Source organism: Balaenoptera physalus, assembly GCF_965194825.1.
Source record: "Balaenoptera physalus genome assembly, chromosome: 7".
Classification (NCBI taxonomy): domain Eukaryota; kingdom Metazoa; phylum Chordata; class Mammalia; order Artiodactyla; family Balaenopteridae; genus Balaenoptera; species Balaenoptera physalus.
Window position 1 is genome coordinate 10,971,629 of NC_138886.1, and position 26,519 is coordinate 10,998,147.

Genomic DNA, 26,519 nt, shown 5'->3' on the forward strand with positions numbered 1-26,519 from the left:
AACAAATTCAAACAGTTGAGAGGACTTGCTCATTGCAAGGAGGTGGTGGAGCTGTGCCTGGAACTTCAGTGTGTCTGTCTCTGAAGCTCCATGTAGTCGAATTAGCAGTAGAAACCGCTCTGGTCTGGTGGGCAGGAGGCCTGGTCTCTGGTGTGCCCACCTTGGGTAAGTCCTCCCCACCCCCGGCTTCTCCAGGTGTCAGTTTCTCCTCCTCGCCACTTGGGGCGCTATAGGCCAAACATCTCCAGGCTCCTCTAGGAGCCCCTAACTCCAAGATCCATCACCCTAGCGCGGAGCTTCCTCCGCCCCTTCAGCCCTAGGTCGCCGGCGGTGCCGGAAGTGCTTGGCTTTTTTCGTTTGCTCCCGCCCCCGGCCCGGAAATACTTTTTCGGGAAGATGGCGGCTGTGTCAGTGTGTGAGCGACCGGTTGGAGGTTTCTCTTTCGAAAACTGCCGCAGGTGTGGCCATGTCCCGGGCCGGGTTCAGGGCGGGAGTGGGAATGCGGTGCCGGGGTCGGAGTCGGGTTGCGGTCTGAGCCGGGAAGTCCGAACGAATGGTGGAGGGCGGGGCCCGCGGCCCGCGGCACCTGTGACTCAGGGGAATTAGGGCCTGAGCGTGTTTCTCCTGAGGCCGGGTCGGCTCTTCCACTTCCCCAGCGCACCGGGACACCCTCCATCTCCGGGGTGGTGGTGCGGACCCTCTCAGACGCTCCCTTCGCAGAAAAACGGGACAGTATTCCTGCTGTTGGGAGGAGCCAGTGAAACAGATGGGCTTGAAAGCAAATGCTAGTAGTTTTTCCTTCTCCCGAGTTCCCTATTAGAAACTCTTCGTGCCAGTGCGGCGCAAATGTGGTCCTGCCCTTCAACGCCTTTTTCTCTCATTTGCTCTCAGAAATGCTATCTTGGAAGCCGATTTTGCAAAGAAAGGATCCAAGCTTCCAATGGCCCGGAAAACTGGGACGACTATCGCAGGGGTGGTCTATAAGGTAAACTGGGACAGGCTGAGAGCAGCAGTGTCAACTAATTTCAGGAACCAGGCCCCTTGGCCTCTTTTACTTCTCTGGGTTGTGTGAGGAAGGGCACATCTTACAGAGTACTACATCAGGAAACGCTCCTTTAGGAGAGACTATGTCAGTTTTGTGCATTTATCGGCAGTTTATATTCTTTGCTCTGCAGTTTTCGACAGGAAGCCAATTTTCTGTCTTAAGTTACTACTTTAGGAAGCAGGATGATGTAATGGGAGAAAACAAGATTTGTTTAACCATTTAGCTTTTTTGCTGCCTCTAACTTTGGGCAGGTCACTTTCCTTCTCACAGCCTCACTTTCTAATCCATCAGGTGGACATAATAACTCTTGACTTAAATTGTTGTAAGGGTCAAAAGAGATAACTGGTTATTGTTGTTAAAGGTAAAGAGTGACATCTTTTAAAAAGAAATTGACAGATGTGGCTATTTTAATGGAAAGATTTCTGCATCTTAATCCAGACTTTTCTAATATTGGCTCTGTGATTTGTAAGGAATTCACTGAATCTCTGAGCCTCATTTGAAAACAGGAATGATAGTTCCTACTACCTACTGAGGGTTCAACCAATAATGTTTATTAATAAGCTTTTTCTTGAATGCTGAAAGTATAGCACAATATTTCAGCGCGTGGCGGGGTGGTTGGGGGAGCAGGGGATGGTCAACATTGTTTTTCCTAAACTAGAGTAGAGGACTGTGGTTTGTATATGTGAAGTTGTTTTAAAGTATATATTTCTTAAAAATAGGATGGCATAGTTCTTGGAGCAGATACAAGGGCAACTGAAGGAATGGTTGTTGCTGACAAGAACTGTTCAAAAATACACTTCATATCTCCTAACATTTAGTAAGTATTGATTAGTTTGAATAACTCATTTTTAAACATGTCAGGGGTAAAATTGAATTTACTTTTTCTCTCTAAAACCTGTTGTTCAGCCTGTATTTTCTTTCTGTCTCCCTTAAATGGCATTTCCATCCATCTGAGCTAGCCATCCTCAAGTCCTCTTTTTTATTTTTAAAAATATTTATTTATTTATTTATTTGGCTGTGCTGGGTCTTAGTTGTGGTACCCTCACGCGTGCAGGATCTTTAGCTGCAGTGTGCGGGATCTTTCAGTTGCGGCATGCAGGCTCTTAGTTTCGGCATGCGGGATCTAGTTTCCTGACCAGGGATCGAACCCAGGCCCCCTGCATTGGGAGCACAGAGTCTTAACTGCTGGACCACCAGGGAAGTCCCTCAAGTCCTCTTTTTGCTTTAGTCTTCAGTTCATTTGGTACCCAGTTCTGCCTTCTGTGTGCCTTTTGAATCCACTCCCTTTTATCCTTCCCTTTACTAAGGCCTTAGCTCGGATTCTTTTTTTTCAGCTGGATTATTGCAGTTGTCATTTAAATGGTCCCTCTGCCTTTGGCCTTTTCTTTATCTGTATTGTTCACTCTTCTGCCATATTGGGTTTTGTAAAACACAGATCTAATTATGTTCCTTTCCTGTTTAAAAACTTTTCAAGAGATTTTTCACATTTCCACACCCTTTCAGGATAAAATCGAAACTCTAGCATGGTATTTAAGGTCTTGTACAATTTCACAGAAAGCTTACCTTTTCATCCTATTTAGCTGCTATCACTCTATGTTCCAGTTATACCTGGGCTGTCCCTATTTCCCTCATGTCCCTGTTCTCCACATGTCCAAGCTGTTTTACCCTTGCTTTTGCTAGCCCCTCTGCTTAGAAATGCCCTTTCTTCTTCTCTGTATAGTGTTTTTATTCTGTCGTTCCAAATCCAGCTCAAATGAAACCTTTTCTGAAAGATCAGAGTTAACTGCTCTCTCCTCCAATTTCCTACAGCATTTTCTACCTATGCTACTATATTGTATTATATGTCTCCTCCACTCAACTTTGAAATCAAGTGCTATTACTATGTCATATTTTCTTTATTCTCAGCACTTTGGAATGAGTGGTATCTAGTACTAAATACTTGGTAAATGTAAATTGCAGAGCTTTTAACATTCCTTGCTCTTTTGTACAACTTGGATATTTTCTAGGATCAGTAAAATGCACACTCTGTTCAGAACATAGAAACTAATGATTTGAAATATTCCACTGGGCTACAGAAAATATATTTGCATATACTTAGATGTGCATTCTCAATTTTATGTTTATTTAAGCTTGGTTAGAGCAGTTACAGTGCAGGTGTACTCAGAAACATCTATGTCCCTGAACTTTGTGGAAGTTTTCCAAGAAGCTCCACTTCTAATTGAGCCCTTTGGTAATTGAATTTCAGCTACGTTTCTAATTGTATTTTTTAGTTGTTGTGGTGCTGGGACAGCTGCAGACACAGACATGACAACCCAGCTCATTTCTTCCAACTTGGAGCTCCACTCTCTTTCCACTGGCCGCCTTCCCAGAGTTGTGACGGCCAATCGGATGCTGAAGCAGATGCTTTTCAGGTAAGGTTCCAGGATGGGGATTTCTGTAGTATTTTTTTCTCATGCCTTAGATTTTCAGCCAAGGGAAGCCTGGAAGCTCAAGAAAAGGCATTAAGAAATACACATTTTATTCCAGAAATCAATTGTCACTAAAAAGACACTTTAATTTCATACGGCTTTTGATAATGTATTTGAATTTATGGGGTCTGGTTTGTTTGTTTTTTTTTTCATGAATGAATCACATGTGACCAATTGAGTCATTTCCTGAGGCTTAGGTTATTGCTGGATAAAAAATCCTTTTTTGTTCATAGTAAGAAAGAGCTGGAAGGAACCTTTGAGTTCTTCTTGTGAACACACACAAACACAAATGATTGTTTTTTCTCCCTTTTTTAGGGGCAAGATAACAGTGAAATGAAAAATATTTGTAGTTGGCTGTAAGTGGGTAGAATAGCGTTACTATTAACCAACATTTATTTGTTTGTGCCAGGCCCTGTGCTAAGTGCTTTATGCATGATCTCACTTTATCCCTTTAACTCTGAGATAGGGGCTATTAACATCTCTAATTTATAAGTGAACAAAGTGAGGCCTAAAGAGATGCAATCGTTTGCCTGACCTGACCTTCACTCCCTGCTGACTACCACGGAGTTCCTCTTAGTAGTTTTGTTTCTCTTTAGTCCTTAACGATCACATCATCGCTTTGTGTTTGTATAGGTCTAGACAGTTTTCAAATTTTAAGTCCATTTTCTCATTTGCTCATAAAGAGAAGAGAAGCAATGTAGTATAGTGGAAATAGCCTGGACATTTAGTCTTGAGTTGGAATCCTGGCTTCTCCTTTTGTGACCTACCTTAGCTTTAACAAATTCTCTCCTCTTTCCTTCTTTAGAGAATGTGTATCATGATACCTTTTTAAAATTTTTTTAAAAGTTGGTCACAGGCCTTTATTCTGGTCCTCATCATTCATTAAGCAACCTACACAAGGCATTTTCTTTATCTCTGTCCCAAGTGGTAGCAGCTGCATCCAGGCCTGTGAGAGTTAAAGGGGAGCAGGAACAGAAGGCAAAGGTTGTAAGTTGGCAGCTCACAGGCTGTATTCAGCTTGTAAAGAAATTTCATTTGGGTCACATAGTGTTTTAAAAAAAATAGTGGCAAACAATTATAAATTGGGAGCTTTGAATTTAAAATATGGATTTCCAGCTTCTTCTGATAAAAGCTCATAAAGCGGGCGGTAATGTGGGACTGAGCGGCCGTTGTTGCCTTTGGAAGTGGGAGCGTGTGTTCTGGCCTGTCAGTCCTTGCGTGGCTCACTTCTCTGTTTCCTGCCTGGCCCTTGCCTTCCTGTGAATTTGCAGGTCTTCGTCTACAAGTGTAGCATGGCCCCTGGGCTCTCAGGAAGTGGATATGAGGTTTAATACAGCTATGCAGCAAGGCCGGTAGAAGAGTTCCCATTTTACAGCAGAGGATACCAGGGTTTACGAGTCATATGGGCAGGAAGCCTAGTCCGTATCTACCCAATTCCTACTCTGGCTGTACTGAGCCTTTATGTCAGTGATTTCCATTTATTTATGTACATAATCATCATCCTAATCCTGGAGAATTATCGCCTATCAAATAAATTCTTCCAATGCAGTGTGAGAACTTGTTAAAGCACATCTGTTGTCAAGATAACTGAAGACATTTGTGATTTTGATTTTAAATGTAAAGCTCCCTCTGGTGGTGTGTATGGTGCATTACATTTAAAACAATTTTTAAACTTGTAAAATTGCAGTAAATATTTCAAGATTGCTTGCAGTGTCATTTAGCATTTAGCTAAATCTAGCAGATGTTTCTGTTAATCTCTTTAGAATGTTTCAGGAATTTAAATTCTCTTTTTTCAGTGTTTTATTATCTTTAGTTTAACATACTTTGTAAAAGTTAAATTTTATCAAAGTTTTGAGAAGAACACAAAAATTTAAACCAGGATAATTGTGGTTCTTTATGTCTTTTGACATTTTTGTTGAGTTACGTAAAGTGGGTTACTAGTACAAGAGAAAAAAGCATAGGATTTGACTTTAGAACTTTGCTTCAGATCCTGTCTACAGTGCTTATATTTGTGTAACTTTGGGCTGCTCACCTCACCCTTCTTAGTCTCAGTTTCTTCCTCAGTAAAATGGGGATAATAGTTCTGTCTCTCTAACTTTTGGGGAGGAAATGAATAAAGAAACAAGGCTTATGCAGTGCCTAGCACAGGGCCTGATACATAGTTAGATCCTCATTCAGAGGCTGAAAAAAGAATACAAGGTGTACTCTTGCTGTTTTCTTCCCCCTGAATAATCCATTTCCTTGTTTGTGAATAAGTGAGAAAAGAGGGTTTGATAAACAGAAGTGGACGTCTTTTTCCTTACTTAAGCAGTACTTTTATTTTACTTCTGTGGTGGCTATATGTAGAAGATATCTGTGATACTTGTTCCTTCTGCACATGGAGGCTTCTTGTTGAGTCTAGCAGAAATCTTTGATATACTATTCTGTATTCTGGAAACTATTTGAATATGTAGAGGCTTTAAAATTTTATTTTATTGTATTTTTTTTTCCTTACAAAAATACTATATATTCATTGTAGAAAATTCTGAAAATACAGTAAAGCCCAAAGAAAAAATAGGCGAGAATCACATTTTGGCTGGTTGTATATACTCCTAGTCTTTTAAATTTATTTATTCGTTCGTTCATTCACTTGATCATCCCTTCCTCCCTTCCTTCCGTATTATAAGTGCATGTTCACAGTAAAAAAGCTAGAAGATTTAGATTAAAAAATATTGAAATTATCTGAATTTCTACCACCTGTAAGCAGTCGGTGCTAACAGATTATGGTACACTCTTCAAGGTTTTCCCTATGTTTAATAATACATAGTTTGTTCTATAAAAATGGGATCATAGGGCTTCCCTGGTGACGCAGTGGTTGAGAATCTGCCTGCCAATGCAGGGGACACGGGTTCGAGCCCTGGTCTGGGAAGATCCCACATGCCGCGGAGCAACTGGGCCCGTGCGCCACAACTACTGAGCCTGCGTGTCTGGAGCCTGTGCTCCGCAACAAGAGAGGCCACGATAGTGAGAGGCCTGCGCACCGCGATGAAGAGTGGCCCCCGCTCGCCACAACTAGAGAAAGCCCTCGCATGGAAACGAAGACCCAACACAGCCAAAAATAAATAAATAAATAAATTTTTAAAAACTTAAAAAAAAAAAAAAAAAGGGATCATAGTTGTGCTTTCTGTCCCATAATGTAACCTAATCTTTTCACCTACCAGTGCCTCTTCAGTAGTTTCCATGTTGGAGTATTTCAAAAAGAAAACCTTTTTATAAATTATTGTAAAAGTAATGTATGATCATTGTAAAAAATTCAGACACTATAGAAATGTGAAAAGAAGCAAGTAGATTTCAGCTGACACTCTGCCACTTAAGCACATACACTGTGAATCTTTGAGATCTATTTTTAGACCTTTTATACTAGGCATCTATACTCATGTATGTATTTGCAAAAATGGAATCCTGCTATATGTGTTGTTTTGTAACTGACCCTGTTCACATAACAGTATATTGTGAATATTGTTCCCATCAGTAGATGAGCTCGGCATCCAGAGATTTTACCTTGAGCCCATGGAGGACTTCTGGAGACCTGTAACTCTCCTGAAATAGTGAAAAATTTGTGTGTGTACACTTGTTATGGGCGAGGGTTCCACAATTTTAATCATTTTTTCCGTGGGGTCTGTGCCCCCAAAAGTTTAAGAACCATAGATCGGTATCCTAATTTTTGTTGGATCACAGTAATCTATTTTATTAACCAATTTTTGAAGACTAACTATATTGCTTGCTTTAAGGTATTTAAGGTATTTAAGGTATTCTGCCGATCCTTTGGAATATAGAATCTTTAGGTACTTGTGTTATTAATTCTTTAAGCTGTATTCTAAAATAAATTCCTAGAAGTAGAATTGCTGGGTCAAAGGTAGGCACATTTAACATTTTAATATATATTGCCAAAATTGTCCTTGAGAAAGATTACCATCAGTAGTGCATGAAAAATGCAGCATGGTTTTTAACGATTGTGTAGTGTTAACCGTTGTATAGCTGTATTAGTTTAGCTAATTCTGTTTCCCCTTTTTTAGCATCATAAACAGTTACCGCAGAAAACATTCTTATGCATTCATTTCTGCATATTTGTCCTTTTATATCAATAGAATTAGATTCCTGGAGACAGAATTTCTGGATCCATTTTTAAGGATTTCATTGACTTGCCAAAATATCTTAGACTCTTCTAAAGGCATCAAACAGATTATGTTTTAGCTTGGAAGGGAGCTAGCTGGTTATTAATTGACTTTAACTAAACAGCGTGTTTGGCAGGCAGTTGATATAGTGGATCAAGCACTGGGCTGGGGTGGGAGTGGTGGATCTGGTGATTCTGGCTTCTCATCCCAGAGTGCTGGGATCTAGTCTTGACCCTTCTGCTAGCTCATGTGGCTTAGGACCAGTTTCTTCCCTTGTCTGGGCCTCTGTTCCCTCTTGAGGCTGCTTTTAAAATCCTTTCCTGCTCTTTATTTTTTCACTTATAAACGGAAGATTTGAAATAATAAATTGGTAATCAAGGGACACGGGAAATATTGGACTCGACCTAGAGCGCTTTCTGATGGGTAGCTACGTCTCAGACAATCTAAAATTATGACTTTGATTGGTTCTTGTGTTATTTTTATCAGTTTTAATGATTGTATCATTAGGCAAATTCAGCATGTGTTGGTTTCATTTTTCTTCCCAGAGAGCTAAAGGTTCACGGTGGAGAACTTTAAATCCAGCATGTTTATCTAGCATAGCAGTTCTAATGGTAAAAAATTGAACCAGATACAAGGAAAGCAATCTATAGAAGTGGAAAACCAACTAAGTAGAGGGTCCAAAGGAACAAATATGTGCAGAATTAAACAGAGGTGGGGGTGAGGTGGAAAATGTATTCTCTCCCATGTTCCTGAGAGATACAGCTTTAAACTGTGGGCAGGAGCAATGGGTTTTATAGGCTGTCATGTAGTTACTTCATTCACTTCCCTGCATGATGAAATACTTCTTTCTTTTACTCAGTATGAGCTCATATCTGTCATAATTTTGTGGATTTATTCAAGGGAAAGGTGTTTTGACATTAGCTATTTTCCTATGAGGCTATGGTAGGGTTGATAATTTGAACAGCTTTAGTTTAGCAACAACTCACTGTTGACTTGGAAGGGAGCTTATCTGCTAAGCACAGAGAGGTATGATGGGAGGGGTGCTGATCTTGGGAGTAAGCCAAGCTTGGCTCTGAGGCTTAAAAATGTCTTTGGGTTGGTTTTCTGTTCTCTACAATGAGAATTATACTGTCTTCTTTTGAAGGGGGTTGTGAGACTAAGATTATGTAAGGTACATGGAGTGCCTCACACAATTTACAGTTTTTATTGGCTGATAGTAGATGTTCAAGTATGTTCGCTCCATTCCCTATTTTTTTCCCTTCAAAACAGTAATTACTTAATGAAGCAGTAGTAGTGTAAGAAAAGCTTTTTATTGTCTGACTTCAAATACAACTTTCGGTTAAGTTATAGTGATGCAATGTAGACTCATTTTTGTTTTTTCTTATGCATACTCTGATCACCAGGTATCAAGGTTACATTGGTGCAGCCCTAGTTTTGGGGGGAGTAGATGTTACTGGACCTCACCTCTACAGCATCTATCCTCATGGATCAACTGATAAGTTGCCTTATGTCACCATGGGTGAGTGTAATGTTTCCCTGATGTTTCAGAATCCTCTTATTTACTAAGGTGGTCTCTTAAAGTCGGTTTATTTCCTGATAGAGGAGGCAGTGCAGTACAGTGCTTTGATTCCTTCTACAAGTATTACTGAGTTCCTCCTAGGGATTAGGCCCTGTTTTATGTGCTTGGGATATAGCAGTGAACAAAATTTAGATAAAGATTCTTGCCTGCAGGGAGTTTATATTTTAGTGGGGGTGGACAGACAATAACAGCAGCAATTATAAATATATTTATAATATGTTATAAAGTGATAAATAGTAGGAGAAAAAAACAATGCAAGTGATATTATACTTCAGTTATGTAAGATATTACCTTTGTGGGAAACTGAGTCAAGAGTGTACAAAAATGTGATGTATTATTTCTAACATCTGCATGTGAATTTACAATTATCTCAAAACAAAAAGTTAAAAAATGTTAATGCAGTGCAAGGGGACTTGAGAAGGTTAAAGTAGGTTCATGAAGAAAGTGAGGTCTGAGTGGAAGGGCCTCCTGGGCAGAGGGAAGGCTAGAGTGGAGGCCTCACTGGGGGAATAGGCCTGGTACATGCAGAGATTTTTTTTTTTTAAGCTAGAGTGACCAGAGTTCCTCTTTGCCACTTAATCTCTGAGGGATCCTGGGCATATAAGTCCTCTCTGAACCTTGATTTCCATACTTGTGAAATGGTATCAGTAATACCTACCATGCATAGCAGGTTATTTATAATGATTAGAAATAATGTATATAAAGCATCTGGTCCAGTGCCTGGCCTATAAACAGTAGCTACACTTTTTAGATCAGCCTTGTACATTTGTATTTTAGCTCTAAATGCTGGATAAGAGTACTTTTTTTTAAATGACTAAAAAAAGTGATAAAATTATATTTAGAAGAGTTGGGATTTTCGAATTTAACTTTCATGCTAAATTTTTGAGTGAAAGTGCGTATGTCCAGGGACTTCCCTGGCGGTCCAGTGGTTAAGACTTCACCTTCCAATGCAGGGGGTGCGGGTCCTGGTCAGGGAGCTAAGATCCCACATGCCCCACAGCCAAAAAACCAAAACATAAAACAGAAACAATATTGTAACAGATTGAATAAAGACTTTAAAAATGGTCCATATCAAAAATAAATCTTTAAAAAAAAAAAAAAGAAAGAAATTGCATATGTCCAGTAACTTGAACAGGTCATTTGTAGCTGGCGTTTTTCCAGCTGTTGTTTACCTTTTGCATTTTTTGTCTTGGTATCTTGGCTCTGCAGAGCCAGGAATAATGGCTGCCTTGAATAGTTTGGAAATTGCTAGCTTGAGACTTTGCTATTCCATTCCATGTAATACACAAGCCTCTTATAAGATTTGTATGCAACAGATGTTCCATGTTTGTGAGAAGAATGATTTGTCCCCAGATACCATATGGAATAATTATTTTAAAATGAAGATACTTAACAGTAATTTTAGAATTGCTCTGAATTGCTTTGTTCCATTTTATTTGTTATTTCCATCAAAGTACTGTTTTTATTTCCCCCCGTTTGATGCCTTTAAATGGCAGTAAAGGTGGAATAGCCTTTTCTATTAAGTAGTTTCATTTCTTCTTTTTTTTATTTTAAAAAAAATTTCACACTTGCAGGAAAGTAACAAAAATGTACAATGAATAGTCATATATACCCTTTACTCATGTTTGTCAGTTGTTAACATTTTACCACATTTTTGCTCACTCTCTCATACATTATTGTTATTTTTTGGTGTATAGAGCCATTCGAGAGGAAATAGCGGACACCGTAACCCTCTATCTCAAAATCCTTTAGGATGTTCTCTTACATCACCTTGATAAAATCATCAAAATCAGGAAATTTAATATTGATACAAAGCCTTTTCATTTTTAAGATGGAAAAATTGAATTGGTTTCTGTTGCTTTTGAACTGTAGTAATTTGTCTTATGAGCATAATCCTGAATTTAGGAAAAGTTGTTGAAAGTGAGTAAAGCAGATTTGTGTCTGCTCATTTCATTCCTGCAACTCCACTTTGTGCTCTGTCCTGGCTGACAGTGATCTTGCTTCCCTCCAAGTCCAATGTGAGTCCAGGGTGATGGCTCCACAGCTTTGATTTTATGGCATACTTCTGCTCAGAAATCATCACTCTCCACAGTCTGGTTTTGCTTTCATAAGAGATTAAGAAGATTAAGAAGAGCAAGACATCAGTAACACCTGATTTTAGATACACAAGTAAGTTGTTACTTTGAGGTTTAGTTTGTTTGTTCATCTGTTCATTTATCAACTATTTCTTGAGGGCCTTCTGTGTAAAAGCACTGTAGCAGGCTCCACAGAGAGAGGTTGAATGTCTGGATCCTTACCCTCAACATATTCCCAGTGTAATGGGGGAGATAGATGTATAAACTGACAAGGGCAGTAGGTACAAAGGCCATTGGAGGCCCAAGGGAGAAAGGGTCTAAACTGGAAGATTTCAGGGAAAGCTTCACTTCACTTGAGCTGAATCTTAAAAGAAGGATAAGTTACTTTCATTCATGTATCAGATATTTATTTAGCATCTGCTATGTGCTAGGCACTGGGAATATAGTGGTCAACACAGCACCTATCCTCAGAGCTTATAGCCTCTTGCGGGAGATAGGAATTAAGTAAATACACATTAATCTAAAAGAATGCACTGTGCTAAGTGCGCTGGAGGAAAAAAACAGTAATAAGAGAGAATACAGGAAGGAGCATGTGGATAATGGGTGTTTGGGAAGTCCTTACTGGGCAAGTGACATGAAAACATTTTCTAATGAAAGTAATTTATGAACATGACAAAACATTCAAGTGGGGAAAAGTATTACATGAAAAGTAAGTCTCTTTCATATTTCCCCAAAGTAACCACTGTTAAGGGTTTATTGTGTTTTTTCTCAGAAAATGTTTTATGATCCACCTATATATATCTCTGTCATCTGTCATCTATCTGTCTATCCCTATTAAAAATACACAGCTGAGGTCATGCTGTAGATACTGTTCCATTACTATTAACTTGTTTTGAAGAAGTTTTTGTATCAGTGCTTGTAGATATATATCAAATCTACAACAACACCTTCATAAAATTGTATTACATGTCTCTACCATGATTTAGTGACCCATTATCCTATTGATGAGTATATGTCTTGGTGTACTTGTGTAAGTACATCTGACAAGTTCCTAGTAGTGGAGTTCTGGATTAGAGTGTGTGCATGTATTGCTCAGAATTCTCTGTTGTAATCATTAGAATCACTGGATGATTTAAGAAAGGGGGAATTTTTAATTTTTAAAGGATAGTAGGTGGCTCACAGAATAGGAGGGCAGGAACTGGGTTTGGGGCCAAGAACAGTTTCAGAAATAATGCTGCAGAATGGGCCATTGCAGGCGAAGGCAGAATGCTGCAGACCACACTGCTGGCCCAGCTGGCGCAGGCCCTGGCTCGCTGGTCACTCTGCTGCTCTGGCTGCCTCATCTGGAACTGAGGCTTCCTGCCATCTCATTCACTGTCCGAGAGTTCCTTATAGGGAAGGGTGGTCACTGTCCGAGAGTTCCTTATAGGGAAGAGTGGGTGCTTGGTTGATGATGATTGGTGAGGCTCAGTCATCCGTTTATAAGGTGGGGGGGGTTCCCCAGACATAGAAAGGAAGTATAGCTACTGGGCAGCCCCAAAAAGTGACAGATGGCTGGTCATACAGTGCATTTTACCTTTTGAGAGCTATTGCCAAATTGCCCTCCAAAAAGATTGTACTAGTTTGTATTCCACCAAGAGAATATGAGAATGCCTTTCTCTTATAAACTCTCCTACTTTGGATATTCTTGCCAGTCTGGTAGGTGAAAGATGGGGAAAACTTAACACTTAAGCTGAGACCTGAATGATAAGTAGGAATTAGCCAGGAATTTGCCACCCTACTCCCTACCCCCAAAGGAAAGACTTCACAGGCCCTGCAGTGCACAAGGGACCAGTATGGTCAAAGAACTGAAAGGCCAGAGTTTGCTGGATGGGTGAAGCGAGTGCAGTGGGTGGGGGGAGTGTTCCATGTTGGGGGCACAGCAGAAGATGTAGAGGGATGAAGATGTACAGATGTTCAGGAGGGTGGGGCAGAGGCAAGGCTGGAAAGCTAGGCCGGAGAGAGTCCTGACGGTACAGGCTGAGTTGTTTGATTTTGTCCTGGAGGTTCCCATCTACTCTTTTCAAGCCAGGGGATGATAGGGTAAGATTCGCTTGTTAGAGCAGCCTGACAGCTGTCGGAAGGAAGATTGGCATGTGGGAAGTCTAGAGGCAGAGAGGGAGATTACATCTGGCCAGAAATGTTGAATGTGTGCACGGGTCCAGTGGCACAGGGATGGCCGCGGTCGTCACAGAGAGCACTCAGAAACCAGCCAGCCATTAGGCCCCATGCGGGGTCTCTGGCCATCCTCTCCTGTCTTCCTCAGTGCCGGTTCCTTCCCAGCTCTTGACCACAGTGTTGCCGGAACTCCTCCACCGGGGTCATCTTCCTTCCAGTCTGGCTCTAGACCCTTTTTCTTCTTCCTCCTCCACATGTACCTTAGGTGTTTGTGGCAACAGGCCCCTTGCCCTCCTCTGAACTGCCTTTCACCCCCCACTGCTGCTGTGCTGCCTTCTTTCAGAAATGCGTTTTCTGCCCGGAGTGTTCCTACTCATCATCCAAGATCTAGCCCAGAAGCCATTCCCTCGTGACTGCCCCAGGCTGTTAGCAAGTCCCTCTCCAGTAATTTGGTGTGCAGCTTGATTCCAGGATTTCAACCGTGTCCAGACTCTACTTTCCCTGGCTCTTGTCCTTCCTGCCCCTGTAAGAATCTGAGATCTCTGTCAGTAGAATCTGTCTCACTCCCAGAGTCTCACGGAGTCCTGTATGACTCAGTGAATATTTGATGGTGAATTAATTTTCTGATTCTCTAACTTGCTTGTGCCAAAGCATGTGTGAAACCTAGTGTTAGAAACCTTAACTGCTGTTTATTATGAACAGTTTACAGTACCCCTGGAGTAGAGTTGGTTTAGATTGTGTTCCATTTGTGTGGCTCCAGTTGAGCCGTAAGAGAACAGCACAAAGCACTGCATATGTGATAGGTCTTTTTTTTTTTTTTAAAAGCTTAGTATTATTTTAAATTTAAAGCATATTTGGAAGTGTCTCTGTGCCAGTGTCTGCTGGTGCCATCACATTATTTTCAGTTAAAATTCTGTGCAAGGGATGCTATCATTACCTTCTTATTGATGAGAAACCTGAAACTTATATTTACTAACCTACCCATTGCTGCCCTGCCTGTAAGCAGCAAAGCTGGGAGTTGTCTTTCAGCTCAAGCAAGCCCGAGAGCTCATCACAGCTGCTTTGATTTTATCATCTTACAGATGTTACTTCATTAAGCTATTAAGTCTTGCTCCTGAATACTAAAAATATTTATACAGATTCCCAAGGGGCATTTATTTGTGTGGCATATTTTCGACTGCTCTTTGTGTGGATTTTCTTTCCTGCGTATTAAAAACAGTATTTACTGAAACAGCTTTATAGTATCAAAGGAAATTTTAAAAAATTATACGCAATTCTACCACCTGAAGACAACATGGATTTTATATTTCGTTTCTTTCTGATCCAAGTCCGTTGTGAAGGGGTGCCTTTTATCGGAGAATGTGAAATAAAATACAGTTTTTGTGCTGTCCTGGTTTTGTCTTTGCCATTCTTTCAGTTTCTTGTGGCCATTGTTCACTTTTGAGCAGGGCTTGATGCCTCTTTCCCTGCTGTGCGAGGTGTGCTGCGCTGCCTTTCCTCCTGATGAAGGAGTTCTGGCTTCTATGGAGGTGGTGGTGGTTTTTCTTTCTTCCCTTTTTTTTTTTTTTTTGAGGGGAGATGGATGTTGAGAGAGAACCCCAGAAGTGCCAAAAGTTGGTGGTTTTGTTTTAATTCATGTGACTTATTTTGGGTGAGCTACAAACCAAACCTCCAACTACAGATAAAATAGAAGGCCCTCCTAACTGAAATGTGCCCACAGAACGTTAACATTCCCTGTGGGATTGAGGCTTTCCGTAAGTGTGGTGTAAGTGAGAAAATGAATATTTCATGTAAATTCTCATGTTTTAGTGAAAGTAGGAGTTTTTTATTATGAGAAATAAAAATACAACTTTGTAATGAATCTTTTCTTTTTCCTGAGTGATTTGACAGTAAGAGCTGGAAGCTACAAATTACCTGTAAGACAAGGGTGTCTACATTTTGTCTACCCATGGGCCTGTATTGGCGACTAGCCAGGCGCCTGAAGGCTACTCTTAATTTACATTGAATAGAAGACACCTGTCTTGTCTTGCGCATCTCTAACAGGCTGGCACAGCTCCTTGAGCACAGTGTCCAGGAGCCTCCTCGCTGAGGGCTTGCCTTCCAGAGGGTTTGCTTAAGAGAAGAGTGTATCAAACTCCTCGTGGTGTGGCCCTCGGACAGCTTCTGTCCTAAAACCTTTTTTGTGAACAGGGTGTTGGCCATAATGATAGCAGCGTTCGTCCAGCAGCTTGCCAGCTGCAGCGCCAGCAACTGTTGTGAGACACTTGACTGATTTAGTCTTTGCACCGCTGTGAAGTGGGTACTATCACCCCTGTCTTGAGGGCGAGGAAATTGAGGCTCAGAGAGGTATGCCGGGGTCACACAGCCTGGAGGTGCATGATCTGGCATGAGAACCCTGGTCTCTGTGGCTTTTCCCCCTTGGCTTTGTTATTGCTGTGAGTAGTGTGTGGCATGTGGTCCAGACCAAATGTGTTTTGGTCCATTCTCAAAAAAGAAGAAAGAAAAAAAAAAAAAAGAAGAAGAAGAAAGGACCCCTTAGGTTTCATTTAATTATTTATTTTTAAAGAAAATAATTTGTAAGAGACTGTAGGTGATTGATTAGTGTGATTGTGAAAAGCCAGGCAAGATTTTTGACTTTTCTTTATTAAGAAAGGGAAAAGGGTTATGGTTTTTTTTTATAGACAAAATACGGGTTCTTTTAATTCTCAGATTAATTAGCTTATTCTTTTAACTTGCCAGCTTTTCTTTATTAAGCAAACTGAAGTACTGTCAGGAGGAGCTTGGGGACCATCTTTTGCTGTTAGTTTGGCAGTGTTCCTTGTAGCTGCATTGGCAACATATATAAAATTTTTATTTTGCCCACTTATTCACATAGAGAATTAATATGAATGAAATTTAAAGCACGACATTCCTGGAAATGAGGCCCTTGGACAATTTAGGAATACTAACTTAAGGAATAAACATTGATATGCACCATTAGGGAAGACTTTGGGTCACTGCCAGGGCCGTCCAGGTAAAATTCTATCTCCAGATAAACTGGTTATACAATTTCCTAATTACTGGAATGTACCTCTTAAGTCCCAGTTTACAGAGCCCCCTAGCAATTAAAAAGATTCGGGACAGAGTAGTAAACATACCAGATGTCTCACCTTGTGGGCAAAGAAGAGTTTTAGAATTAAGTTGGAACTTAGGAACATCAGTAGGGAATTCAGACCTGCCATTTCTCCATATTTTTACACTAAAGTGCAGCCTTTGTGCAGACATTTTGTTATCTCCACATGACTCGATTTGAAACATTGTCCTGCGCTGTATCAAATCAGTGCACTATAAGATGGCAAATATTTCTTCCACATTCATTTTCAACGCTGAAATCAGATGTGAACTCAGCAGCACTGTATTTAGTTCGTAGACCCACGTAAAAGCCTTCTCAGAGGGCACATGACCTTGTAGCTCTAGTGTTGCTGGAAATTCTTTTTCCTGAGCTGGAAATTCTTTTTCCTGACTAGTGTGGGCCGGGTGACTGTGCAGGCGTTCTGTAAGCATGTGTCTCCATCAGGACTGGAGTGAGTCTTGTCCCCTGCTCTCTGTGGGTCAAGGACTATGCAGTGGCGGGAACCCCATCCTGGTGGGAGCTTTGTGTGTACAGCCAGTGACCACCCAGAGCCGGCTTTTCTGTAACCAGCTGAGGTATTACCTAGAATCCTAGAGAAAGAGATGGAAGCCCTGGCTTCAGTCACAGCCCTGATTGACCAGAGCTAGTCATCACCTAACCTCTCTGAACCTCAAACCCCTCATTTCTAAAAAGAAGCTGATTTTTTTTGACTTGAAGGTCACTGGGTTATTGGGATGCTGCCATGTCACGTGTGTGAACACGCTCTGTAAAGCACTATGTGCTTTTCCCCTGCATGTGTTACTCTGGAGTCGTTTTTAATTTTCTGAGGTAGGGTGGGATAGTGAAAAGAGCTGGTCTTTGTAGTCATACTGGGTTCAGATCTAAGTCCAACATTTATTAGTTGTTTGGCTGTGAGTGTTGGTTTCTCCTTCAGGAAAATGGGGGTTAGAGGATCTGTTCCATGGGTAATGTGTGAGGATTAAGTGAGATAACCACATGTAAAAATCTTTGTGTGTAGAACATCATTGATGTTTGATGCATGGTGTTTTGATAATTTTAGTGCTAACACATTCTCTGTGTGCAGTTCTGTGTACTGAAATTTTTCTGGCCGTTTTTCCTGCTTTGATTAATATATATAAGATGAATTTCAGAAGATTTAAAATGTGCGATGCATGGATTTTATATCTTAAAATTTGTACCACTGTGGAATGCCAGGAATTAAGCAGCTGGGAACCAAAAGCCCATGAAAGTTGGGTTATGCATCTTGATTCCTGGTTGTTGCAATGGTGGTACTAAGCCAATAGATGGTGCCAGTATGTTAGGAGATGAGAAAATATTTAGTTCTGCAATTCATCATGTTGTTTCAGGGAATGTAATAGAGCCAGTTCTTGCTGGTTCTTTATCTGTTCTAATTAGAGTAGACTTTGTTCTTGATTCTGTGTAGAAAATATTAAATGTCTCTTGTAGGTAAAATAGGTATTGGGCTTCCCTGGTGGCGCAGTGGTTGAGAATCTGCCTGCCAATGCAGGGGACATGGGTTCGAGCCCTGGTCTGGGAAGATCCCACATGCCACGGAGCGACTGGGCCCGTGAGCCACAATTGCTGAGCCTGTGCGTCTGGAGCCTGTGCTCCGCAACAAGAGAGGCCGCGATAGTGAGAGGCCCGCGCACCGCGATGAAGAGTGGCCCCCACTTGCCGCAACTAGAGAAAGCCCTCGCACAGAAACGAAGACCCAACACAGCCATAAATAAATAAATAAATAAATAAAATTTAAAAAAAAAAAAAAATAGTGAGGTATTGAATTAATGTTAGGGTGCTCTTCCTCCTGTTTTTTCTGCTCTGACATTTCACCACGAAGTCTTTTCTGATTTGACTTCAGTCCTTAGTCTACAACCAAATAAAAGCCCTTGCTAGGAGTACATTTCAGAACTTAAATGCAGTGCGCACAGTTTTAAGTCCTTTGCTTTTTAAACCCCATTTCAGAGAGAGTGGGGTTAATTAGTTCATCTTTACCTGCTCTTGTTTCAGAATTGGCCCTACTACAAAAAGTGCCTTTACATTCTCGTAACCTAGTGCTTGATGATCTTTTACTTTCTTGTTGGACAGACCAAGTGGAAAGTCATTTTATACATCAGAAGACTTTTTATGTGGAGGTCACATAACTAGGGATTTGTTGGCAACCAGATCTGCCATTACTAGCTGTGTGTTTTTGGTTAGGTTCCTTTACCTCTCTGATCTTAGTTTTTTTGTTGTTGTTGTTTTGTTTTTTTGCATCTATAAAGTGGAGATAATACCATCTAGTCCACAGATGAATAAAGTGAAAAAATATATGTAACAGTGTTTTGCACATTTTTCCAGTAAATAGGATTTATTATTGTTTGCACAAGGCTCTATGGACAAGATAAACCTTTACTTACAATTAAGACTAAGTGTGTTTTTATAAATTATTAAACTCTGTGGTCCTTTGTCCGAGAGGGTTCTAAGGGACAGGAAAACTTGGAAAAGGCCTGCAAAGGGATTAACTTGCAGTTTGGGAAGCTATTTTGAAATGCGGGCCAGAGTAAAGGGTGCCTTTGAAAGACCTGTCAGCTCTAACTGCCTCAAGGTCCTGCAGCGGGAGAGAGAAGTGTGTGCCCTGCGCTCCGCAGTGCTGAGTGAGAGCTTGTTTCCTGGTGGGGCCTGATGATTGTGGGAGCCTGATGATTAGGAGAGGTAATTTTCATCCTCCATCTTATCCTTTACACATAGGGTTAGGTGACTCCTCTGTTTGAAGGAGAACAGTTTTCTGTCCTCATACCTTGTGGCATTTCATTAAAATACATTAATAAAACACAGCCTTTCACTTTTTAGCCCTGAATGCCCCAAATGTTAGTCTTTTCTTAAGAATAAGTGTTTATAACCTGTCAGGTCAATGAGACGTTGCAGTTGCAATTATAAGAAAACCCCCTGTTCCCTTCGAGTGGTGTTTTACATTATTTACTTAGAGTAAAATTTAACTCCTTTTTGAGTACATTACATTTAGAAAAGGAACTGCATTTTTTGAGAAATTAGTTTCTGAATGAAATGTTGTTGGATGCTTTAAAATCTATTTCTTAGCATATTAAATGGAATATATATATATATTTTTTTTTTCATTGGGGATAAAATGACATTGAGGTACATTTGCTGATGAAAAGGAAGCATTCTTTCCCCTCACGGGGGGTTTAAATGTAATACTCAGTGCTTACTCAGGAGTGAAAACATCAAATTAAACTGCTTATGCTGACAAAGGACAAATCTGGATTTCAGCAACCCATGCAAGATTGTCTGATTGCTTGCCCTGCCTCTCCTCGAAGCTTTTGGCCAAGACTTATAATGAAATGTATGCATACATTTAAACCGTTTCAAGTCAGTGTCTGAGTCTTCCCAAGCTCTGAGAGGAGTTCCACTGCTCTCTAGTGGCTGAATGTGGTCCCCCGGCACCAACATTGTTTTATTTTCATGAATCAGCTCTTCACACATTGGCAGTGTTGGCCTCCAGAGCAGACACCAACACCAGGAGACCAGACCTTGTAGACAGAAACAGAGTGAAAAATGATCCCCATCCATGGGTCTGTGGAGAGCACCAAATTTTGTCCAGGATGAGTGGCCAGTTGACTAACAATGAGCAAGTGTGAGTAAGCACTCTGTCAGGGAGAGCTGACACTGATGGATGAGAAGTTCTCTGTGTTACTCTTTTATCGCTGCATACATCTTACACCTTGGCAGGCCACGGTGGCAAACAGGTCCTTGGGTGCTTAAAATGGACCACTTCTTAGCAGAAGGAGCAGCTCTTTTCCTGAAAAGATCTGGTTGAATTGATTTGGGGGAAAAGCAGTTAGAAATCCATTTCCTGCTGCCTCTCAGAACTTCACGACTTTGAGAGAAGAAATTTTAAAGACCTCCATTTCTGTTAAAGTTGCCGACCTTGAGAGTTGTTGAGAATGATTGTATAAAAGAGCCCCTGGAGGACGGGGACCTTGTGTTAGAGTATTTGTAACAGCTAACTTTTACTGAGCTTTTACTATGTGCCAGGCATTCTGTTTTACATGCGCCATCTCATTCAGGTCTCAGCCGACCTATGAGGAAGACGCATTCTATCATCTTCCCCTTTGTGCGGGGAGGCAGCCAGGGCAGTAGGGCTGCTGTTCTGTAGTTTCTGGGGCACCATTTACCTTGTGCTTGCTGTGGTGGTGCCACCGGGAGCAGCTTGGCAGTCGTGCAGGGCTGGGAGGGCCTCAATGGTGTGCTGTGGGAAAACAGGCAGGAAGCTCAGAGCTGTGCCACATCTTTGCATCTGTGTTCCAGAGCCTGCTGCCCAGTGGGCACCTGGGATGGTTGGTTCGAAAGAATGAGTGGAGAGTTGCCCTTCTGAAAGGTGCATGGGCTAAAGAGCCACAAGACCTAGATTTGAATCGTGGCTCGCCTTATTGCCTTTAAATCAGCTGAGCCTCAGTTTCCGTGTCTGTAAAATGAGGAAATACCTGCACCACATGAGTTAGGGTCTGGGACCGATAAGGTCTTAAGGGTAAATATTTTCCCTTCCTCAGTGTGAGAATTTGTGAGCTTAGACCTTATTAGAAAAAGCAGATTTCTACCTGCTGGCTTTCAGATCCTTTCTAGAGCTTGACTTAGAGCAGCAGGTTTTAGAAAATTATTTGTCTTTTATAGTTTCTTCAGCATGTCTGATAAAATAAGTTCTAGAATTGCCAAGTTTGATTTCATACTTGAGTGAACCCTGACATGTATAAAAATAACACGTTTCATGTTTTAAAAAAAATCCCACTATCCTTAAGCCATATTAATGGAGGTATTTTTTTAAATATATAGAGCAAGTAAAAACAATATCTTAGTAAAATTTTCTTGACACATTTCAAATTTTGTCCTGAGTTGGATTGTTCTCTCAGAAAAAGTTAGGATTCAAATTGAACTACTAATACTAATGCTGATAAACTAAAATCAGAAACACTCTCAGAGGGTTTAGAAAATGGAGACTAATTTCACTGTTTTGTTTTATTTTTTTTTGAATGGGGCTATTTAAAAATAAATGCTTAGATACTTGAGTGGCATTGCTAAATAGTGAATGGCATCTGTTTAATCATTTAAAACATTTAACTGAAATCCCAGTCTCATTTGAATTTCCAAGCAAAACAACACAAATTAACTGTATCCAGATGTGTGGAAATCATTCTGCTGTAATCTGAGCAAAAAGTAAGTTAGAAAGCATGCTTTTGGGGGTGGAGAGTTAAGAAAATAGAGCTGCTTCCATGCTTACTTGCTAATCTTAATTTCAAGCATTTGGCTTTGTAATTTAAGAGGCAGCACATGGAACAGAAGCAGTGTTGGACACTTTAAATTTAGGACGATCGGGGCTCACATTCCCAGATTTGCTAATCACTAGCTGTGTGATCTGGGCGAGTTCCTTATCTCCAAGATTCAGTCTTCCCTTCTGTGAAATGGGACTGCACTTACCTGCCATGTCTGAGGAGCAGACAAAACTCACGTGACTGTGCTTTGAAATTTCATAAAACACCACGTGGACTGTGTCTGTTGTGGTCTGTTTAGTAATTTGTTTGCCACATAGTATACTTCTGGATAAGTGAGATCTGGCTTGGCGCTGATATGCTCAAAGGAATTCATTGTTAAGATGATTTTATCTCTTTTTTAAAAATTTTGGTGCCTGTCCTAAGGAAGCCCTCCTAAGGACTGTGGTAGAGAGACGTGGTGTATTTATTTGTGATGATTGACTGCTGTTGTTCCTTGGGACTGTTGACGCATGCGTGGGTTGACCTTCAGGCCCCTGTGTACAGATTTCAGGACTAAGCTGCCTGCTGCTGCTGTTACACAGCAAGACTGTGACAGCTGGCAAGGTCTTGGTCTTTAGGGTTTTTTTTTTTTAATCCCTTAACAAAGTTGAATTCTTATTTTCTCCAAGTGTATATCTTAAAAAATTGTAAGTAATGCATTGTCTTTGAAAAGAAAATAAAACACAAGTAAACAAAAGAATATAGCACCACCCAGAAATAAGCATAATTTAAAAAAATTTTCTTCCAGATGTGTATAATATATATTATATAAACATATCTGTTAATTTTGCTTGGGAACATGTTTTTCCCTCAGTAAATATTGTATCATGGACATTGCCAAAAAATATTATGTTTAATCACCATGTATATAGTATTTGTTTATTTTCCCTGTCTCCTGATTGTTGGTGTTGGACCTTTACATTTATCTCCAGTTTTTGTTACTGTTGCTGTTGTTATTTTTGCTTTTTTCTAATCTAACCAGCGATCATAATGTCATTTGGGTACTTATCCATTTATTTCTTTAGAATATGTCTCTAGCAGAATTGCGGGTTTGGTGGGTATGTATAGCTTTATGCTTTCTGATTGATGTTTCTAAATTGTGTGTTAGAAAAGTTCTATCCATTTGTGCTTCTACAAGAATGTTAGATTGCCCTTTTTACTACATCTTTGTCAGCCCTGGGTATTATTCTTTTAAATTTTTGCTAATCTAAAAGCCAAAAGATGGCTATTTAGTTTCAATTTGTATTTCTCTGATTACTAGTGAACTTGAACAGTGTCTCTAAATGTGTATAGGCCTCTACTTTTTTTCTCTTCTGTAAACTGCTGTGTCCTTTTCTCTGTTGGTGTATTGATGTTATTTATCTGTGAGCTCTTTTTACTTATTAATGCCCTGTGTGTTGCACATATTTCTCTGAGTTTCAGGGCTTATATTTTACATTGTTTACAGGTGTTAGTCTTTTCTTTTTTTATAAGCCGGTCGCCTATTATTAATAAGACAGATACTTCATTTTAAAAGTGTGGCTGGAGATGTGACCCGTGTGGCGTTTATGCCTGAGCCCTCTTCTCCTGGAGGTCTGCAGTGTGGGCACCCCGTGGAGTCATCTTGAAGGTCTGCGGGTGAGTCAGGCCCTGGCAGTCAGAGATGGGGAGCAAGACCGTGCTTTCTGGGACTCACAGGGGCGTCTCTTGAATTCTTCTAATAAGCATCAAACCTGGACAGCCAGGGTAAGGCGGTGCCTACCCAGGTGGCTGCAGTGGATCAGGGGGTGCAGAGCAGTTTCTGTCCCCCGTGGATGAAAGAGGGCTGAGTTGTGTACCCTTCCCCCTGTCCCTGTCTCTCCCCACAGCCTGCGTGCTGGGTGGTTTGGGAGTTGGTTGTTGAGCAGGTGGGTGTGTGTGGATGGCGTGGGCGAGCTTGGGGAAGGACAGTGGATGCAGAGGTAAGTCAGTGGGTAACTAGGTAGCCGTCGCAGTGTCATGCACACCGTCTCTCTAAATGCTGGTCACTGAATTGTACCTCGTATTTCTGTTTTAAAGAGCTTTGTTCTGGAAGCAACGCTGGCTTCCAGTAACTGTGGGTGGGCTGAAAAAAGCAGACTTGGTGGAGGTTGCTAAGGAGCAGCTACCTGGAAACTACTGATGAGACAGAGCTTTGGTAGAAAAATGCAGAAATCCAAGGAGGGCGTTTCATTCCTGTGATATCATAGAGTTCAGACCAGACTAGGACGTATAATAGGACATGGTTTTGTGGGTTTAAAGCTTTCTTTTCTTTTGAAAATTGACTTGCTTTACATTTCAGTTTGTCTTATATTCATCCTGGTGTGGTAAACTAGGTAATAAATGGTCTTTTACACTTTATCAAGGTATTTATTGCTGTCATCACTCCTTCGGGCCAGCTCCGTTTCCCCAACTCCTCCATTTGAACAGTTGTACTGAAATCAGCCCAGCCTAATGTAGCAAATTCTATTTAGTGCTCACTGTGTGCCAGAGACTGCTAGGTATGGCGGATGCAGCTGTGAAGGGATGGACAGTTGGCAGAGATAAACTCTCATGGGGGTGTGGTGGTCAAGGAAGGCTTCTGGGAGGAAGTCATCTCTTAGTTGGGGTTGGATGGGTGCCTCGGAGTTCTGTGGACTGTCAAGGGGGCAGAGGGAATAGCACGTGCCAAGGTGGGATAGGCTTGAAATGGTCTGGGCATTTAGGAAATTATTGTCAGTTTGGTGTTGGTAGAGTGTCAAGTATGTGTGTATATTGGGGAGGAGGAGGGGCTGAGCGAGCCAGAGACCTGGTCATGGAAGGTCATTCATGTCTGCTCTGAACTGTATTGTGGCCTGTAGAACTTTGTTTGAGAGAGTGACATAGGGTCACACCTGAGACAGGAATCCTGCCCTGTGCTTGTTAGTCCTGTAATCCTAGACAAGAAGCTTTATCGCTTCACTGGGTTGCTGTGAGGATGACCAAATGACAACATATGATGTGTGGCCCACGGTGGGTGCTCAAACAGAACGCTCTTGTTCTTCCCTCTTGGCTTCCTCTTCTCTACTCTAAGAGAAATTGAGGGCAGGTCTCATACTCCTTGCTCTTAGAGCTCATCCTGCATTTGTGGAAAGCATATTCCCTATGACATCCATTTCCTTCATCTGACACGCCCACTGTCTAAAGCAGAGGCCCCTATACCCGGTACACTGTCCCCTGGCTTTTCTGTTTGTTTATTCCTTAATGGGAAACCAGGCCGTTCTGACTGATTGTCTGAGGTGGCCTTGTTTTTGGGATAAAAAATCAGGGTAAATCCTTCAGAGGATTTTTGCCTTGGTTTTGGGTATGAGAGTGCCAGGTTAATAGGTTGATGCTGAAATCATGGAATGTCTGTGGACATTATTATGGTTTATGGGGAAAATGGGATATAATATTTAAACATTTTGTGAGTCAAATGGCTGCTGTATTACTATGGAATTTGATGATTTATTACATATAGTTTTAAGTGGCATTGAAATAAAATCTGGGAAACTTGAATTGAAATTATTTAAAAAGACCCGTCTCATTGAGTTTATCATCTTTTTTCTTTTTAATGGCAAACTCCTTGTTCCTTCCCCTGGTTGCATTGCCTTGAAATTATGTGAGGATTTGCATGTTGTTCTCTTGCCATTTTGGGCGTTTGCAGTCATATTTGAAGTTCTGTCTTTTTTCTAAGCAGCAGACACACATTCAGAGTTTCCTAGAAACCTGTTGACAAAGTCAATTGCACTCCATTTCCTAGCACTTCTGTGTACTTCTGAAAAGGGGGCGCCAGAGTCCTCCTTTCCTAAAAATGCTAGGAGCAGGAGCTAATTTGCAAGTGATTTAGAAATTGTTTTTAATGTTGAATTTCCCCTTCTTTTCAAGTTTATTTGGAGTCCGCTCATCTTTCATCTCAGGGGAAGCAGAATCAGGCAGTTTAGCAAGCTCCTGTTTTCCTGGAAACTTCTCAACTCTGTGCACGTGCATGTGTACACCTGCATGTACGTGTGTGTGTGTGTGTAAGTTGGTGTGTGTGTTTTGGGGGGGTGTGATGTAAATGGAGAAGCAGAAATACAGTGTAATAGGGATCCCTGTGTCCTTTCTATGTTTACCTCTCCTACACCTTCCACTCTAAAAAAAAAAAAATCACTGTGATGAGAAGCATCACTACATTGCTAGACACTTTTTGTTCTAAGAATTTAGATTTAGCACATACTTCCACTTACGGAAATTTTTTCTGTGGTGTTGTTTCGCATGAAAAAAAGCTTTCGATAAAGGAAGAATTATTATATTAGGAGGGAAATATTTTTCATTTCTTAAAGTATTAGGTGAAGCTAAGTAGAAGGAAATATATGTGCCCGGGAAAAATTAGAGTAAAATTAATTTACTGTGAAACTGCCAAAGAAAGGATGGCCCAGGAGAAAATACAGGCTAGTAGTCTTTAGGGAAAGATGTCTTTAAGGTAAGTTGTGTTTCCCCTTTTACAGTAATTGATTACAGTTTTCCACAAAATTGTTAGCTCTTAGGTAAATAATCGTCCTTCCCCTGTCCTTTCCTAATGTGTATTTCTGGCCTCTGGTGCGTTTACCCTTGGGCTCTTTGCAGAGA

The 26,519-nt window shown here is 40.9% G+C and overlaps 1 protein-coding gene across 2 annotated transcripts in view; it reads left to right on the forward strand.

Annotated features, from left to right (window-relative positions):
• Positions 1–301: 301 nt before the first annotated feature.
• Positions 302–26,519, forward strand: part of PSMB7 (proteasome 20S subunit beta 7) — a 56,465-nt gene continuing 30,247 nt past the window's right edge. Inside the window, exons 1-5 of one of the 2 annotated variants that reach the window (XR_014265369.1) lie at positions 302–458; positions 892–985; positions 1,765–1,862; positions 3,316–3,456; positions 9,071–9,186. Coding sequence is in view for 1 of the 2 variants with exons in the window: in XM_082467834.1 (XP_082323960.1) it covers positions 397–458; positions 892–985; positions 1,765–1,862; positions 3,316–3,456; positions 9,071–9,186 (511 nt within the window). In the remaining variant the exon portion in view is untranslated. The remainder of the gene's footprint in view (positions 459–891; positions 986–1,764; positions 1,863–3,315; positions 3,457–9,070; positions 9,187–26,519) is intronic. The other variant, XM_082467834.1, reaches the window with a different exon arrangement.